The sequence below is a fragment of the Mixophyes fleayi genome, chromosome 1, assembly GCF_038048845.1.
Source record: "Mixophyes fleayi isolate aMixFle1 chromosome 1, aMixFle1.hap1, whole genome shotgun sequence".
In the NCBI taxonomy this organism is placed as follows: Eukaryota; Metazoa; Chordata; class Amphibia; order Anura; family Limnodynastidae; genus Mixophyes; species Mixophyes fleayi.
In genome coordinates this window covers 180,814,121-180,834,712 of record NC_134402.1, presented here as the reverse complement: position 1 = coordinate 180,834,712, position 20,592 = coordinate 180,814,121, and the positions used below count along the sequence as shown (strand labels likewise).

The 20,592-nt window shown below is 36.9% G+C and overlaps 1 protein-coding gene across 1 annotated transcript in view; it reads right to left on the bottom strand.

The window, feature by feature from the left end:
• LPL (lipoprotein lipase) overlaps positions 1-19,249 on the bottom strand; it is a 31,098-nt gene extending 11,849 nt beyond the window's left edge. Inside the window, exons 1-4 of the mRNA XM_075204589.1 lie at positions 18,963-19,249; positions 5,738-5,919; positions 1,011-1,190; positions 500-611 (exon numbers count right to left, since the gene is read on the bottom strand). Coding sequence (XP_075060690.1) covers positions 500-611; positions 1,011-1,190; positions 5,738-5,919; positions 18,963-19,056 — 568 coding nt within the window. The 5' untranslated portion in view covers positions 19,057-19,249. The remainder of the gene's footprint in view (positions 1-499; positions 612-1,010; positions 1,191-5,737; positions 5,920-18,962) is intronic.
• Positions 19,250-20,592: the final 1,343 nt, after the last annotated feature.

Here is a 20,592-nt window from a genome sequence, read left to right as displayed (position 1 = left end):
AATGAAGATGCAGCAAGAAATATTAAAACTTATTACTAATTACAGTTTACCTATGTAGTAAAAGCAACCTAGGTGCTTTAATCCTAGAAGATATAGGGTTCTATTTATCAATAGGAGAAAACCATTAGATCACTGCTTGTTTTAGCTGATCTGACATTTTTCCTGTTTATCAAAACCCCCTAGCTGAAAAAGACTTGAGGTATCGCATGGGGAAGTCTATTTATCATGGACAGCTGTGGTATAAGTACCGTCGCTGCCTTCCAAATGCTAATGCCCTCTCACCGGAAGTGCCAACATTAAAAAAAATAGTTTTTTTTATTAACCCCTTCGCCGCTGAGCCCATTTTGGCACTTTTTGGGTTGGTCACATTCTAACATCAATATCAGTAATTTGTTTGTGCAGTACTCACACAAAATATAGCTTCTTTTTTCAGAATACAATATATCTTCTTGAGGAACTGGTGCTACAACTATACGCTTTACATTTTCACAAATCTTACCTGTTATCCTGTTAACTTTGTTGTTAGTCAGATTCCCAGCAACTCCTGCTGCATGAGCACCAAGGCTGTATCCCAATATATGAATGTTGTCCACTGGATAATTTAACTTTTCCTATTAAGAATATTGATGTTTGATTTATTATACTTAAATGGTTCGCGTAATAAAATAAAGAACACTAAAAGCCCTTCATTCTGAATAAAGCAATTGTAATAATATTTCATTAATCATAGAAGCATCCTAAGTGCATTCCAATGTCTGAATGGTAATGGTACACAAAGATCAGGAATCCCAGGCATTCTTACATATTTTCTATTATTTAAATAGACACCACTTCATTATTATCTGTATGCCAGGTGTGCCGGTGGGAGTCAATTTACTGACTAATCAACATATCATTCAGTATTAATAATAAATTAAGGATAATTTTTAATTCATTTGCTCAATTCCCCCCTTCTTCTCTCACTTTCGTTATTTATTGCACTCTCTCTGACTCCCCCAGTCTGTACTTACTTCCATCCAATCAATGAAACTTGCAACATCCTGTCCTACCAGTTGAGTATAAGCAGCTGACACTGGGTAATGCTGTTGTGCTCGAGTCAGCCAATCTACCACAACAACATTGGAATCTGGCTCTCTTCTGTATAGAGCATCTACTAGCTTGGGAATCCAACTCTCATACATGCCAGTTACCTAGAAAATAATACATAGAATAGTAGCATAGACGTTTGAAAACCATACAGAAAAATTAAGCAAAGGTAAAAGGTAAAATATAATAAAATAAACTGGTATTGAGCACTTTTAAAAACCATAAAATGTAGTTAATATATTTTATACAGTACGATATGGGAAATACATCATGCACTAGCCTCATGTACAATAGCATGGGCAAGCCTTGTGTGCCAATGAAGCATAAAACAGCTGTACTGACTACCCAGCAAAAGACCCTATTTGGAAATTCATGTAAAACATATTTGCATTTCCTATTTGAGACAATTAAGGTGCCTGAAAAGAGCCTACTGTAAATGTAAGCTGCAGTCTGCAACTGTTTGGGATAGTGAACACTGATGACTTTGTTCGGTGTGTGCGGCTTCACCTGAATCACTAGAAATGCAATTTCAATCTCACAGAATTGACTGTCATGTAAATGACCTCATTAGAAACAAGGTGATTTTTGTTTTGTGAGTATGTGGCCAATCAAAGCTTAACTGTTAATTGTAACTAATTTGGGCCATTTAACTAATGGGTGAGCAAAAACTTGGAGACCTAATGATAATAATTAAATATTTATGGGCTGGTTAAAGGAAAGGCTTAAATGGTGCAAAAGGCACTCTAATGTAATGCAGTGTAATGGACTGTCTATTCATAAAATACTCCCAATGTGTAGAATTGAGCCAAGCACATGTAATCTACTTCACCAAAGCTAAAACATCAACAAGTATTCTATCAGAAATAATCAACTCCTATTATTGACAGTAATAGGTGAACTCCAATACTTAATTTTGTTCAGCCTCTGTATAAGTGACTGCAATTACTAGATGCTGCTAATTCAGGTAACAGAATAAATATAGATAACAAAATAAATAAATAAAATGACTTACACATATATATATACACTTCCACTACTTAACAAATCCTCAATAGTTGAAAACCCAAACCTACAGTATGCTGGTTTAAAAAAACCAATGTGATTATAACGCACATTGTGTGTGTTTTGCAAGTAATGCAACGTTGAGAACTATTTACTAAGATTGTTGAAATGTGCAAATCTACGCTAAAACTGTAGCAATAATTTGGACATTTGATTTTATTATCTAACTTCTACTAGACAGTTAAAACCTAATTGCTGATTGTTTTTTATTGATTAAATGCACATGTTACCTTTCAGCAATGTTAGTACATAACTCTCAGAATGTGTCTTTCCACACTGGCAGCTCTATAGATTGCATGCCAATAAATTCCTAGTGCAGACTTATTAAACATTGTTGTGCTTATCAGTACATTCTTTGTAAAATAACTTCTCATTTTAGGTATTGTTAGAATTTGTATGCTCTATCTGGCACCATTAATTAATTTGCTGCAATGAGAAGCACGAGGCTCTCAGCCAACATGTCTAATATATTTCCAGACAATTTTTCTTCCCAGGCTCACAAAGCACATGCTGTATATTTCACAAGTGTTCTATTACTGCCACACTTGGCTGTTGTCTTGTTTGACAAATCTCTTAAGAGACTTTCATAACTTGGTTGTTATACTTATTCACTTAACTGTTTATGATCTTCATTTAAAAAAGAGAGAAAAGGATTTGAGAGAAAGGTTAAAAGAGTTTACGGGAAACCAGCACACAAAGCAGAGAAGACAGATATTATATCAGCACACAGGACAACCATATCATCTTATCACAAGCAATAAAACCTTGTGAGGCTATATTTCCAACAGGCATAACATTGTGTCAGTAATGTGAAGAGCAACTGGCTAAACTATGTCAACTGTTATGCCCTGATGAAAGTAAAGTTGAGAAGGGTTGATAGGGTGGAGAAGAGAGGAATGAAATGTGGGAATGGAACTACTGGACCTAAACAGCTTAATGTTGATTGGAATAGAGGTGAGTTGGGTGAGCTAGATAACGAAAGAAGTCTGAGGCTAAGGTGAGGCAAGACAGGCGTGGTGATGTGAGAGAGTTAAGTGTAAATACAGGAAAAAAGTCGAAATATGTACTGTAATCAAAGAGATTACAGTACATATAACTCCTCTTCTCCTATTGCATTGGCAAGCACATGATTTCTAAATGTATGTATTGTTCCTTTTCATTGCCACCCTGACTGCCCCTTTATGTATCTCTCATTGCCATTCCTCATAAGCCCTTCCCATGCCTCATTGACCCCTCGCTCTCTCATTTGCCATTGCCATCCTGCTACATTGACCCTTCTCATGCTTCACTGCACCCCACTACTTATTAATAGCTAATAGTCTATTCTCAGAATACTACAGTGTTTATCTCAGGTACGTTTAAATTCTGTTACTGCTCTTTCTACGTTTCATGGAAGTTTGTTTCATAGAATAGGCTACTATTCAGCAAAATAATACATATATAATATAATTCCTGAGCTTTCCTCTATTGCATTCCCTCCATTTTGCATCTTTCTGAATAATAGGAATATTTTACTTGCGATCTTTCATTTTCCTATATTTAGCCACTTTTAGGGTAAGTGCGGACTTGAAACAAATTGTCATACTGATTTAGTGCATCTGGAATTAAAGAGTAATATGAGCTGACATTTAGGGATCAAGTAAATGACATGTTAAAGAAATTCAGCATTTCACATTTTACAGGTGCTTCAATCCTTTCATCTTCCTTATCCCTTACCTGCCCCATATGCTGCTCAGGCAAAAAATATGCATACTCACACTTGCCCATTCCCAGGATAACAGGCAATTCTCCCACATCCTGCCCACTTCCTACTGAAATGGGCAGGATGGGAAACTCAATGACGCTATTGAATTGCGTTACTTTGTCCATGCCGCTGCAACAAAAAGACCCTTCATTGTGGGTGGTGGGGCTAAAATTATGCAATTTGCCAGGACCCACCCACTCCCACTCTCCCACTATGCCCCCTCCTGGGAGACAAAAACTCAATGTTGGCAAGTATGAACATACTGTGGTATCAAATGATTTAAGTGTTGTGCTCAAACTTCAGGGTGCCCCCTGCTGCTGGTCATTGACATTGATTGTGTGGGGTCTTCTCCAAGCCAGATTAACCTCATGTATGCAAAAATGCATAAGGCTAATAAGTAGTGAAGGTGATGTAGGTGGTGTAGTTGGGGTTTCTGAGCAATAGAAAACCCTTCCCAAGGGCGCGCTTGTATTGTATGCTCATATTTACAATAGGTATGTGAATGGATGAGAATATATAATGGAAGGCATGAAAGATATAGAAGCAGAGAGGAAAATGATAGGATGCAATATATGTTTGTGGGAACTGGTAAAGCAAAGGATAGAATAAGGTGGTAGGCTAAAGAAAACACAAATATTGTAATGTGTCAGAAGGTACATCTGCCCACCAGAGCAGTAACTAATATAACCTTACAAAGTAAACTTTAAATTCTACATACAGTATTACTGCTGATGATGTGTGCTGAAACTAATAATAGTCATGCAATAATCCTTTGGGGGTTTTTTTGGTGTGGGTTAGTTGTAATCACTTATAATTAACTTTTCCCCTATATAAAACAGAAGTGTTTATAATAAATGTATAAACCCCTGTAAATAATATCTGCATAAACAGTGTGTTCTCATGTGGTCGCTATAAATCAGTGATTTCAGATCCCATCACTTCAGCGTTTGTTAGAAAAACTTCTAAGGAATAATGTATCCTCTATTGTAAATTATTTTATATACTAGAAATCAGCTTGGATTTCTGCGCCCTGCATAAAATATATGGTCATATAGACTTGAAATATCTGTAATGTCCCTATAATGTACAGTATGGCATGGAATTTCCACATATGCAGCCAGTATGGGAAAATTTGCTACAAGTTATAGTTACTCCAGAATGTGAAAAATATACAGTGTGCTGCAATTTATGATCATGCTTGTTCGTTTTGGAATATAATGAATAAGATTTGTTATCTTCTCAATACAATGGAACTGTGATACAGCAGTTTCTTGTATTTCCTTATCTTTACTGACATCAAAGATATAGTACCGCCAATTCCATAAAGTAACTTTGCTGGCTTAGAACATATGTCAGAGACTTTGTTTAAACAGAAAGGTACAATGTAGTTAACCTTTAAATATCATAAGAGTAGAAGAAAAAATGTTTTGTGCTCCTATTTAAGACACAATCTTTGTGTATGATTTTAGAACTTTTTCAGCAATCATTTATCTATTCTGTTGAATAAATTCAATTGACATGTTTTTTATTTACTATATGTTGTTTAAGATATACAGATGAAGCCTATTCCATATGGACAAATGGTGTGATGAAGCAGCTTCCAAGCTGTGGTCAAGGCACTTGTTTGTGCCACACTAAATCTGCCCACTTCTCGGTTTGTCAGTGAAAATACGACACAGTTAGGCTTCAGCAGTGAGAGTGATGCATAGAGTGACATGCACTCCATCATTCCATTTGTCTAGAAGCAATGTGCTCCATCTGCTTGTCATATCAGGTGTGCATTTTTTCCATCGTTTTCATTTAACAAGTGAGAATATGTGCAATTTATATTCTATAGGACCTTACCGTCCATCCATGGATTACTACAAAGGTTTTGCTTGTATGGTTAAAATTGCACTCTCCTACAGTTTGCTCTTGGCCAGGGATAAGATAACAAGTATCATCCTCTGGTTCTTCTGGTGTCCGAAGTGAAAATTTACTCTCAATGTCTTTGTAGTCAGATTTCTTCCGATCAAAAGTTGTAGCTGCTGCAATGAAATAAAAGAACAATGGTGAATGTGTGATAAGGATATCATTATCGAGCTTATCTGCATACTTGTTATCTACCTTGTTTTAAGGACATCCTGCAAAAGTGTAAGAGGCTGTAATCTCAGTGTATGACAGTAGCTGCCTTTGTAGCCGCCATGAACATTTTGTTACATGTAAGATTCTGATTCTGCGCTATGTGAACCACAAATACAAATGATCAATTCAAACAATCTATTTTGGCGAATAATCTTGATTATACATCTATTAAATTTACAGTTTCCTCATATAGGGTTTGATTCATCAAGGCATGCAAACAATATGCATTTGTTTTAGTACACAAGTAAATCGGGTACATGTACACTCGAATTCAACAAGGAATGGATGTGAAGACACGTGTGGTGATGAACACTGGTGTAGGTCTGCTCTGCTCTACTAGACAAGACATTGCAGGATACGTCCAATACATATGTGGAATAAAAAAATCACAAAGGAATGCATAGAAAAATAATTAATGTAACCTGTTAATAATAAAGGCATTAATGTTAAAACATTCAAAAATAAAACAAAAGTTTTGTTTTTTATTGTTTTTTCCAATGAAATACATTTATCAGAATGTTCTTAATGACTACAGTCATGGTTTTGAGAATTACACAAATATTATTTTTCAAAAAGTCTGCTGCCACAGTTTTATGATGGCAATTTACATATACTCCAGAATGTCATTAAGAGTGATCAGATGAATTGCAATTAATTTCAAAGTCCCTCTTTGCAATGACAATAAACTTTATCCCTAAAACAAAATTACCACTGCATTTCAGCCCTGCCACAAAAGGTCCAGCTGACATCAGGTCAGTGATTCTCTTGTTAACACAGGTGAGAATGTTGACGAGGACAAGGCTGGAGATCACTCTGTTATGCTAATTGAGTTAGAATAACAGATCAGAAGCTTTAAAAGGAGGGTGGTGCTTGAAATCATTGTTTTTCCGCTGTTAACCATTGTTATCTGCAAGGAAACACATGCTAACTGCTTTGCACAAAAAGGGCTTCACATGCAAGTATATTGTTGCTAGTAAGATTGTACCTAAATCAACCATTTATCGGATCATCTAGAACTTCAAGGAGAGATGTTCAATAGTTGTGAAGAAGGCTTCAGGGCATCCAAGGACTGCTTGCTAAAGATGATTCAACTGCGGGATCGGGGCACCACCATTGCAGAGCTTGCTCAGGAATGGCAGCAGGCAGATGTGAGTGCATCTGTATGCACAGTGACGCACAGTGAGACGAAGACTTTTGGAGAATGGCCTGGTGTCAAGAAGGACAGCAAAGAAGCCACTTCTCTCCAGGACAAACATCAGTGACAGACTGATATTCTGAAAAAGGTACAGGGATTGGACTCCTCAGGACTGGGGTAAAGTCATTTTCTCTGATGAATCTCCTATCAGATTGTTTGGGACATCTGGAAAAATGCATGTCTAGAAAAGGAAAGGTGAGTGCTACCATCAGTCCTGTGTCATACCAACAGTAAAGCATCCTGAGACCATTCATGTGTGGGGTTGCTTCTCAGCCAAGGGAGTGGGCTCACTCACAATTTTGCCTAAGAACACAGCCATGAATAAAGAATGGTACCAAAACATCTTCCAAGAGCAACTTCTCCCAACCATCCAAGAACAGTTTGGTGACACACAATGCCTTTTCCAGGTTCAGGGATCAAAACATTGACATTTTGGGTCCATGACCAGGAAACTCCCCAGAACTTGTGGTCAATCCTCAAGAGGCGGGTGGACAAACAAAAACCCACAAATTCTGACAAACTTCAAACACTGATTAGGCAAGAATGGGCGGCCATCAGTCAGTATGTGGCCCAGCAGTTGATTGACAGCATGCCAGGGCGAATTGCAGAGGTCTTCAAAACAAGGGTCAACACTGCAAATATTGACTCTTTGCATAAATTGTATGTAATTGTTAATGAAAGCCTTTGACACTTATGAAATGCTTGTAATTTGACTTCAGTATACCATAGCAACATCTGACCAAAAGGTCTAAAAACACTGAAGCAGCAAACGTTGTCAAAACCAATACTTGTGCCATTCTCAAAACTTTTGGCCATTACTGTACTGTGCATAAAATACATTTTTAAAGTTGCTCCTGATTGCAAACACATGTAACAGCATGCCTACTAAGCAATCATCATTAGTAATCGGTACTTAGATTAGACCTGCAGCTGGAGCAAGAGATACAGCTGAAAAACAAGTACCTGAGAGATGCCCAAAGCATGAATCGGATACTGCTGCTTGCACTCGAGATTGGTACGCCCTTACTGTACATTGACTATGTGCATACACCCCTTCCCTGCCCTACTCCCTCCCTGAAATCATAGGAAGTAATAAGTGTCTTTTGCGCTCAAAGCTGAATTGAATGTGACTGCATTCTATGGTCTGGTTCTGGACATACGTAGACTGTTACGCAGATTGTACGCACAAAATCGATGTTTACGTCCTTTACGACCCATAGACAATCACATTCCAGAATATTTTGTCTATATATTGCACAGTTGGGATCTAAACTGTTAAAACAGCTGCTTTATGTGTGACCATTTTTAGATGCGAAGAGACAATAAGTGATGAATCTTAATCACCATTTAACAAATTTGTTAATAGTAACCGAGTAATAAATAACCATCAGGATTTAAATTATGGAGACCTTTTCCTAAATTAATGGGTTGCATGGCCGTCTTTCCCATTGGGCATGATGGGCAAGTGCAAGTGCCCGGGGACCCCCACAGGCATAGGCAGGGATCGTAAGAAGAAGAAGAAGAAATAATCCTGGAACAAAAAAATCAAAAAACCTTACCATTTGCGGTCACGCGGTGGGGATCCAGCTCCCTCCCTGTTCCCCTCCTCCGTGCTGCGCTCGCACTGAATGTCAGGCATGATGTCATCATGCCCGGCATTTTCAGTGAGGAGTGCACCTCGGAGGAGCCACAACGCAACGGAGAAGCAATCGAAGGTTCAAGAAAATAGAAGAAAATAAGAAAAAATATGAGAAGAAGAGGGTGTAATTGGAGAATAAGGCAATTGAAAGGTAAGTAAAGGGGGGATTCGATTTCTTAGTTGCTGTACTTCAAGGGTCGCTGAGCAAGTACATTGACAAATGAGGCTGAGCACTCAACATTCATAGCAATTTCTGCTATGTTATTTTCTCATCCCAGGGTAATACAGGTTAAGGTGGGTAAGAGAAGCCCACACACAAATGAGTGTAATGTAGATGAGGTAGGTGGATGGGTTCACAAACACAGTTGGTGAAAATACTGGGTGCAGCCAGGTCATATTTTGTGGCAAATAAATTATAAAGAATTTGTTTACAGAATTATTATGCACAGTCTCTAGACACACATTCGTCTCTCAGAGTATTCTTCCACTGTCTCGTCAATTGACTATCCAATAGGTCAGATACAACTGCACTACACAGCAAAGAGGTATTACATATTACATGTACTGTTTGATAACCTTGAAAAATATATCTCTTTCTGTAGTAGTTGTACTGTACTAAACAGCTTTTCCTCAAGTTGTATTACTGTTATAGGATACAATAACTCGAGGACCTTAAATCAGTGAAACAACAGTATTACAATTCAAACTGTTCCCTCCGGATGAAACAATGACATTAATGTAGGTGATTGTAAGTAAATTGTAAGTGCATTTTAGCTTGCTTGATTTAGTACAACAGTTCACCCTCCTCTACATAGCATTTATCAGGTTTAATCATACATGGCCATTTTTAAGATTTCCCCCCGGGAGGTCTGGGGGAGAAGTCAGGTGACATGGGGTAGGAGGAGGGCGCCGCCCCCACTATAAAAAGTGGAATTCACAGCATTGAATGATTGAATGGAGGGGGTGGAGCTTAATGACATGTTAAGCCGGGAGAGTAGGCAGGTATGGGTTTAGTTCTACCCTAACCTTAAATTGTTTTCAGAGAGCTAACCCTTTCTTGTCACTCAGAATATAACTTACTTTTAACATTTAATGTTCTTTTTTTTTTTGTTTAGCACCTGCTGTGCTTTAACTGGTTTTGTTTGTTTTTAATCATTCTGGTTTATTATTTTAGTGAAGTTAAAGCTGGGATTTTTGTAATATTACCTGAAAAGTAAAAAAAAGAAAAAAAATGATATACAGCAAAAAAGCCTTCATATGTTGTACAGTTGTACAGTTAAAACAAATTTTTATACCTTTGTACTGCATCTCTGAAATATGACCGTATTTAATGGAAAAGACTCTTATTCTTACTGCTAACATTCCAAATTCTAATCACATTACCAATAGAGCTAACTGAGAGCTTTCACTGGAAGCGTGGAAAGTACCTAAAGTTTGAATTTTAAAAGGGAACTACTGAACTATGTTTATTTATAACTCACATATCTTTTAGGGGGGGCAGGGGTGGGCTTGAATACAAAACCTAATTTCCAGAACCTATTGGCATTGCTATGAAAGTTCCAATGTATGTCACCTGCACCTAGCTACAGAGAGTTATTCAGATTCATTACCCAAACATCATTGAAAGTGAGTCAGTACAATGTGTTTTTCTAAACCCATATAGCCTATCTTTATATCTTTATATTTTATAATATTCTCTGTTTGTTTGGCCTGTTTGCAAAACCTTTTGCTCACCTATATATCATATTTGCCTACTCTCCTGGATTTTCTGGGAGACTCCCGAATTTCTGGAGTCCTCCCAGAATCCCGAGAGAGCAGGGCAACCACCTGGTTATTAAATTCTTCTATATCAAAGTGGCGGGGGGCGTGTTGTAATTGGCCAGAAACTGTGATGACCGTTTAGGGGACGGGGCCAAATGACGTGCCTGTCAGGCTCTGCCCCCAACACGCCCACCTCTCCCCCAATCTCCCGGAGTACCTCTTGCCAAAGTTGGCAAGTATGCTATAAATAGGGAGATGAGTGAATGTCTTAAAGTAATCGCCATATTAAACAAAAGTAGTGATTTAGCAACGCAACACTAGGCGGAATACGGCGCTAGGTATATTTTGTATAGAGAAAGGAAAGTACCTGGTTTATGTATTTAAGGAGTGAAATAATCGCAGCAGCACTTATTGATGATACAAGAATGCACAATATATTTATGTTTAGTTACTTATAATAACATGATAGGTTGCACTATGATATGTTTTTTGTTGTTTCTTTATATGTAACAAAGGATTCAAAAACAGAGGATTTCTTCTTTGAAACAATCACGTTGAACTTTTTGCACAACAGAAATGTGAGTAAAAATATTCTTGTTTTGTAAGTACACTAAAAGAGAGTTGAGTAACAGAAGTTATAGCCTATCCAAGGTGATGATTGCTTTGCAGTCTTAAATACCAATCAGATGTAAAAATGTACAAAGTTTTACTAAGACTTATTTTTAATTTGAACTTTTGAGTTTGTTTGTGTTGAACACTTGAATAATAATAAATAATTCATAGTTTATAATAATTTTGTTTCATAAAAAACGTTTATGTGGACTAATCTCTGTAGTACAGCATGTTTATTCAATGTTTAAACACTGATTTTGTTGCAGGTACAAATAAATATAAACTTAATTTTATCGATAATTTACATTTTTATTCCTGTGAGTGGTTGTGTAGGTAGGGGTCCCAGTGTACTGCTTTACCCGGGGGGTCCATAATGTTGTTAAGATGGCCATGGTGGGTTGCAATATGCAGGTTTGCTAGTTTTATATCCTAAATACACTATAATATAATAAATGAATATTTGTGGAATCCACATGTGAAATAATATTAAAGGATAATAAATGAATGAGTATTTCCCTGTGTCAAGCACGCTAGGGTGGGTTTATTTTGACTTGGGTTTCGCCAGTGAGTCCTTCAGTGACTTTATTGACTTGACAACACTATGCTGTGTGCATAATACCATGTGTGTCAGATGATTCAGCAAAGTCAAGTAAAGTGACAGACATGAAGATTGAAGACATTGCTACAATACCACCAAAATCAATTTTGGTTATAGATAGTTCTTTGTTCAAACACCTCTGTATAGATAAGCCAGATATGTTGAGTTTTGCATTTAAGCAACATGACTACCCAGTGCAGCCCTTTTCATTGAGTTTACAAAAACATAAGGGGCCTGAAAAACAGTCAGTATTTAACTTATGTGCAAAACAGAACACTCATTTGCACCCCTTACATTGTAGCATGGTTTTGTCCAGGAGACTGAAAAAAGATACCTCTTCATTTAACATCCTTAATGAATCAGGCTCAAGATTACAACTCTGCACAATACAAGTGGTCATGGCAGTAACAACACATTTCCTATATATGGGAGTAACAACACATTTTATATAGATAAACTAGTTTTAACTAAATTAAGTTAAAAAAATCTACTCTTATTTGGTATATATAGAAAAGTTGTGTTGTACAATTACCCTCAAGAATATATATTATAAGCACAAGTAGATGTATGTGCAGACCAGTTAATATTTTACTAAAGTAAAGCAATATATTGCAGATTACTTTAACTTCAAGCTGTATAGATATGTGGCAATATATATGTAAAAAAGTGAAAGGCTTACACTCAAACGTCCAACTATTTGCCCGCTGAATGCAGACATAGTAAAACACTGATTTTGCTTTCCTTCAATTGGTCTGTTCCTTTGTTTAATTTTATTATTTTTTTACAATGTGTTTTGAACTACCAATAAAATACAGCATATCTACTAAAGCATATATATTTTTATAAACTTTTTTGGACAGTGAGAGCACTCAATTTTGCTCACATTAACCTTGTACTGACACCAGCATAGCATTAAATATAATGCTTGCAAGTACAAAAATTACAGTACTGTTACACTTGAAAAAGCTAAGCCTTCCCAGCACTGACATTCTTTGTTTGCCCTCCCTGTTTACATTCACACCTAGAAATAGATTAACGTTAGGTACAAAACAGGGGTACAGAATATTATCAGTGTACATTTTTAAGAATATGACACTATCTTGTGCAATTTAGTACACATGGTTAGTTATTTCATTTCTGTAACTGACATTTCATGTCCCAACACATTCTTTGAACTGTTGTATTGCCAAAGTGAATTTCTTCTTATGGATGTTACTATTCTTATCTACTGACCCCATGAACTTCTATGAGCTGATTCAGCAACACACACATGCAGTGCATGCAATAAGTACATGGTCTCTCCTGTACATTCATGATGCTGATTCAGCTTAACCAATTAAACCTATCCCTAAGCGTGAACAGGAGTAGAGAAAGTATAATAAAACTCACCCCATACTAGATTTTATGATGTTTAGGTTAAGGATAAAATTATTTCCTGTTGAGGTAACGTTGGGTTACATCAAACACACAGTGCCATAGAAGCAAGCATTTAAATGTATATATAAAATATATGAATACATATTAATTGAACTAAAACATATCCTACATGGGTTATAATGAACAATAAATTGCCAAGGAAATCCTGTACTGTGAATGTATAATAATTATCAACTTTGTACTGGTTTATTTCCAAGACATGTGGCACAAAAGGATCATAGAATATATCTGGTGTATATGGTGATTTAGGTATAGAACACAGAATTCACAAAGAGGTATGGATAAAATAAATTAGAATTGAAACAATGATTATATGACCTCTGTATGCAATATAACAAAATGTATTATTCAATATGGGTGGGTAGGCCTTAGACATTAGTTATATTGGTGCATCTTCAATTCTATCTGACTATTATGGTAATGAGGTGTGCAAGTTATGGTAATGAAAGAAAGAGTAGAAAGCGTGGGTGCAATATCACATGCTACTCTGTCACATTCAAAGAGTTAAGCACTTAGGAAAAAATGTACACACACAATGATTTCACAGTCACTAACTATATCCACCAGGACCACATCCTACTCATTATAGGGGGTACCTTTTCTAAGTAGCCTGCATTTGTTTGCAAGCTACTGAAAACTATACTAGAATGTAAGCCTTTGCGGGCAGGGTCTTCTGTACCTATTGTCCCACGTCTGTCTCCTGTCCCTCGTACGTCCTGTCACATCTTTTGCTGCAGTCTGTGTGAGCCCCCATAGCACTACTCACACTCCTCTAAGCTACTGACATGTATTAACTCATCTATTTATTACTTGCTTCCATACTTGCCAACTTTTAAGATTTCTCCCCCGGGAGTACCGAGGGAGAAGTCACGTGACACTATAAAATGCCGAAAATCACGGCATTGAATAGAGGGGGGCGTGGCTTAATGATGTGATTAAGCCCCACCCCCTCCATTCAATGTCGTGAATTTCGGCAAATGCGGGAGTTTTGCCTACTCTTCCGGGAGTCCCCGAAATTCGGGAGCCTCCTGGGAATTCCGGGAGTGTAGGCAAGTATGCTTGCTTCTGTATCCGGCGCTACGGAATCTGTGGCACCTTATATAAAATAATAATAATAGTACAGTAGGTAAAACTCCACCAGTACAGGCAGGGCTGGATTAAGGGAATGGAGGCCCCTGGGCTAAGGGCGCCTCCATTCCCCCGTGAGGCCCCCATTGTGAGCCACCTGCCGCCCCCGTCCCCCGTGAGGGCCCCCCCAAAGCGCTTACCTGTCAGTCCAGTCCTCCGTCCCCGGCGCGCTGTAAGCTCCTTGCTGAGGAGATCTCGCGAGAGTTCACTCGCGAGATCTCCTCAGTAAGCAGAGTACTCAGCGCCGGGGACGGAGGACTGGACTGACTGTGCTCAGCAGCATTGATCGGGTTGGGGGCGCCCCAGCCCCCGGACCGATCAATAATGCTGCTGCGGACTTGCTGCGGACTGCTGCTGCTGCGGACTATAGCCCAGTTAGACCTCGGGTTAATCCGGCCCTGAGTACAGGTTACCAGTTGTTGAGAATGAATGATAAGGGTTATGATTCAACATTACTGTAGTACTGAATGTGACTTAATCCTGTTATAGCTGCTTTTCCATCCATATAAAAATTTCTTTTTACTTTTTTTTTTTATCTTCATGCTTGAAGTGTACACAGCTGCAGTGTATGAACAGCTCCATGAAAAAAACTTTCAGCATTTGACTTGGCAGACCTGTTTCTCATGAGGCTCACTTTCCAAGAAAGTTTCTGTTAATCAACTACTGTTGACACTATCTAAGAACTGACAAACATTAACGCATGAAAACAAGGAAGAACATGAAAAGAGATTTGTGAAAAAACGTCCTTGTCTTGTAGCACACAAAAATGTCATGATAGGAACCAAGCAACAAAGCATGATATAGAAGCTGCTTGCTAGGACTTAACAGTGGGTAACAAGCTAAAAAAAAGTTAAACAGTCGTCAATCTGTCATCTGCTTTGCAAGTGGTAATATACTGCTTCAAATTTAAGCATTTCATTAGCACTCTATTTGAACTTTCAACCTAACCATCCTTTTGCTTAGTTGTGGTTTACACTAATTGAAGGCATCCTTCAATAAAAGTCCACTGGCTAGTTAAGATTTATAGGGGGGATTTCAATTGGCCGCGCATTACTGCCGAAAGTAACACGTCCAGTGCACTATTACCAATATTACGGTAATAGTGTGCACTATTACCATTAATTTGGTAATCTTTAATGCTGGATTTTGCTCACAGCTCAGGGAGCCGCAAGCAGAAATCAGGGTTAAAATTGCCATATTAACGGTAGTAGAATTAACATAGCGATGAGTGTGGCCGAATTGAATTCCCCCATAAGGTGTGAACATTTCAATATATTTCTGTGGTGTAAATGCAAAATTAAAATGAAGTACATAAATAATGCTTTATAGCCAGTTAAGCTGCTATATTGTAAATGATGTTGATATATCCTTCAATATCATGCCCGCTTCCTGCGGCAAGTCGCTTTATTTTTGACCCAAAATGACACGATACGTGGCAACACACACTAATATATATATATATATATATATATATATATATATATATATATATATACATATATATAAAAACACATGTGTACTAAAGAAAACAGTGTTTAATAATTCTAACATGGCCAAACTCAAATCTACAGCTGTGTATTGAATTGGCGATGTAATAATAATCTTTATTTAAAAATGAGAAAATATTAGGGCCTAAGTCACTAAGGAATGTAAGGCAAAAAAAATTTGTAAATGTTCTCCGGGACAACCCATGTTACAATGCAAGGAGTACAAATCAGTTTATTATTTTGCACATAAGTTAAATACTGCCTGTTTTTTTTCATTTAGCACAGACATACTTGTTAACTTTATTTAAATGAACTCCTCCTTCAATGTCACATGGTTCTTCCCAGTTGCAAAGTTTTTTTATGCTTTGCTCTCCTTAATGACCTTAGTGTGAACACTATTTGTGAAAATTGCTGTTTGTTTACTATAATGTCTCATATTATAATGTCTAATTGCAACACTCATTTATTCTGTATACATTATAATCATGACTAATACCCAGGTTTTTAAGGAAAGAATGTTGAAACACAACTGTGAGTGACACAAATATTGATCACATCAAACCTGGTTCTCTCTATTGATTCTGACTTGGTATTTGCTCAGTTAGCATGTGACATGTTAATATTGGAAATGATAGCTATTCATCTAGCAATGATTTCTGAAGTCTCATTGTCAAGGACCTAAAGGAGATAATGATCTAGCCCAAATTTTTCAAAGATGTAGGGGTCTATTTATCTTTGGGAGATAAGCCCTGTTTACAGTGAACACAGGTTTTTGGCACCTGTGGTCAGGCTTCTGCCAATATATCAAGGGGTTCCTGCCGGCTATTGCCCTCTCAAGCAAACAGTTTTGCTGGGTGCTTATTCAAGAATCATCCCAGTGATGCATGTACATGTACCTTATATCGCTATAGCCATCTAAGGATGGCTTGCTAATGCAGCGATAGCAAAATAGTCCTATTACTGCCTAATAAGAAATAAACCCCATAGTAATTTGAGTTTTAAATCAAAGGACCACATATATTAGATGTCACGTGTTTATGAGAGACTTAGGCAAATTGTGTCTCTCCAGTTTTTATGGAACTCCCAAGTTCCAGCATCCATGCATCCAAATATTCTATACAATTATTGCAAAACTGCTGGAGGGTCGCAAACTGCCTTTAATTGTCTCTGTCAATTATATAGTTGATGGTAAATAATAGATGGTTGACAGGTCTCAATCCAAAGCAAATAAAAAAAGTATTTGTGTCAAAATGTGTTAACATGTATGTGTAAACTACCCTGTACTGCTAAGTAAAGATTACTATATACAAAGCTCATACACAAAAATATGTGCGAATTACAAGTGGCAGTTAAACTTGCATATTGCATTTTGTCACATGTTCACTACATTACTATAAACTATAAAAGGTACCGTAATAGAACTGTCAGCAGACACTGTTCGCTTGCCAGTTAATAAAAAGATATGGATTGCAAAAACATGAATTTGTGCAGGCTAACAAAGTAAACAGTCTCCATGCTGTAGGAGAGGGAGAGCCTTCAAGCAGAACAGCTTGTAATAGCTGCAAGTATGACAATTGCTGCCAAGAACAGAGTGAGTTAGGAGATTCTTGGACTAGCCTATTCATGCTGCTCTCAATGAGCCAATCAGCCAGTCAGAAAAGGGGGTGTGAAGCCGGGTGGAGTCATAATGACCTTGTATTGGATTAAAAGCTTTTGAATACTTAGCTGTAGTAAGGTAACCATCGGTCACACATTTATTTATTTTTTCTGCCTGTCATTCAAACCAAGTGTTCCTCCCAAAACCCCACTGTGCTTCCTAAGTTTCTCTTATACAAAGGATTATCATGGAAATAAGCCTGTAAGGATTTAAAATAGTTTTCTCATGTAAATTTCTATTGCTGTTAAAATAACATTAAAAACCCAAATACACAAATAAGCAAACTAATTATACAAACTTATTTTATAATGTTAGAAATTACCAATGAGCAGTATGACATGAGGCTGTAGATCACTTCTAATATCCATAATAATTAATAATAGAGAGTACATTATCTCTCATATTACAAGTATAGAAAAGTTTCCTAATGACACTACCGTGATGACATTAGAGCTCACAAGTTAAAAGCCATGACAATGACTGTTTGTAAATATATTATTTACAAGAGTGTATACACAAACTAAAATCTCTTGAGTATTATAGCACTACGCTGTTAAAATACACTTAAGCTATTTAGCTAAGGTGTAAACATCAAGCAAAATAAATTTGGTGTTATTGCTCCCAGTTAGCCGGTAAGTATAGAAGTTTTTTGTAATGCAAATTAAAGGAGAATTACATAAAGATGACTTTGTGATGCTACAAAAGTTGCCTTTGTGTATCCACCCCTTAAGGACACAATTAAATGATGCTATACCCCTTCATTATCATCATATTAGATACCTCACTAGCTCAGATTAGTTAAGAAGTCCTTTTGTGCATGCAAAAAAAAAATATTTTTCAAACAAACTTGAAAATATCTTTATTATTTTATATTAAAGTAATTTATTTTGCCACATAACTTTCTAAAGGGCTAATAAATACAATATTACCATGCTACCAAGTAGCTCTAATAGCAAGTAAAATAATGGGCTACACAAGCACCTCTCCAGACAAGTTCAGCAATGCATGCAGATTACTCCTCCTTCCACGAGCTTGGAAAAAAATTGTAAATCAGTTGTTACATATGCTGGCATTAATGTGCCAAGCACATTCCATGCTGTTCAAGCTTAATCCCCAATGAGGAAACAAAAGGACATTTCTGTGTTTCTATTATCTACAGAAAAATTGACACTACCATGTCACTATAAAAAGCCACTTGCAAACCAAAACTCACATCTACTTTTGTAAACAGATGCTACATAAATAGCATGCATAAAAACATGAATGTAGATAACATTTAACAGTTGCAAGTTATCATTTTGTAAACATAAATAAAACACAGTTCTTAAAAGAAAGGCAGAATGAATTAAGAGAGGTAACTCCTTCTAAATGCTATTTAAAACATCCATGTAACAGAGAGCACAATCAGAATTACATAAGCAGTCAGACTTACTTGTAGTAGGTGATTCAGTAGAGGCTGAGGCTTTGCAGCAAATCAATAGACAGTTCATCCATACAAGCAGTGCAATAACTTCTCTACTTTTCATGTTTTTTTTTTAAAACCTGAATTGAATTTGTAGTACCCGTATTCTCTGAAAGGTTTTCTTTTCTGCTAACTACACAAGCTTATAATCAACTTTGATTAATGTTTCAGTAACTACAGAAGAAACTTCAGAAGTAACTACAGAGCATGAATTTGAAAGGGTTCCCAGGAGCAGGAGGAGTCATGAACTGCTATTGGCAGTCAGGAGTCTCCTTATGTTGTGAGAGATATGCAAATTAGGAGGTGGGAGAGTTACTTCAAAAATATGTTTAAATAAGAGTGAGATGAAAGAGTGCTGGAGAGTTGACTTTTAATGATTAACAACACATTAAAGCATTTGAAATAAAACATTGTAATAATTATAAGTGGCTTGCACAACATATATCCTAAAGGCAATAACTAATATTCCTGGCACTTTGTGGTTGTGGTATGTAAAATATTTATGAGAGACAGAGAGAAGAGAGAGAGAGAAAGAGAGAGAAGAGAGAGAGAAGAGAGAGAGAGAGAGAGAGAGAGAGAGAGAGAGAGAGAGAGAGAGAGAGAGAGAGAGAGAGAGAGAGAGAGAGAGAAGAGAGAGAAGAAGAGAGAGAGAAGAGAGAGAGAGAGCGAGAGAGAAGAAGAGAGAGAGAGAGAGAGAGAGAGAGAGAAAGAGAGAGAAGAGAGAGAGAGAGCAGAGAGAGAAAAGAGAGAGAGAAGAGAGAGAGAAGAGAGAGTTATAGGGAGATGGAGGGAGAGGTGGAGAGGGAGATTTTTTTTTAAATTGTGGTGAGTCCAGTCTTTGTGTGTGTAATTAGTATTAAACCATACGGTGCTGGTGGAAAGTGAGTTTTTTTTGGAAATTCAATTATTTTCTTTCCTTAATGTGGCTGCTGGGAATTGTATGTGCTTCAGTCAGATAATTTAAGCATAGAAATGACTGGGAGTGAAACATGGAAAGTTTGAAACAAGGTCATATTATAGGTGTGAATTTACTGTAACAACTTTGTTGCAACTACACATGATAGTGGCTACACTACAAAATCACAATTAAATTATTTTTTAATGTAACATAGAACAAAGATTTACAATTAAAGCCGTTTTTAGCCGACAAATTAAAAAGTACAATTTTAGAGGAGTCACTCAAAAACCAAGCAGTTGTGAAAAGTTTGATCCAAATGACTGACACCCCTGTGACAGCTACAAGCATACTTAATTTGCTGTATCATTAATTAAACATTTTTGTCCATAACTTTTCATTATGTCATCACTATAAAATGAAACACGATGATCTATGTTTTTAATTGCAGAAAGATACACTTGAAGTTTTCCATTGTATACTTTAAGCTCATGTGAAATAGTGATTAAGCACATTCATTTCTTCTACATTCTTTGGGGACATCACATTACTAAAACATTAGCTGGAGCTGTCAATCACATCTCTATGTTTACTAAATTGATTTTTGCTTTCTATGGATTATTGAGCAATTAAGAGAATGGCATATTTAAATTCACAATGCTAAAATCAATTTAAATTATAGGGATATTTAAAATTCTAACTATA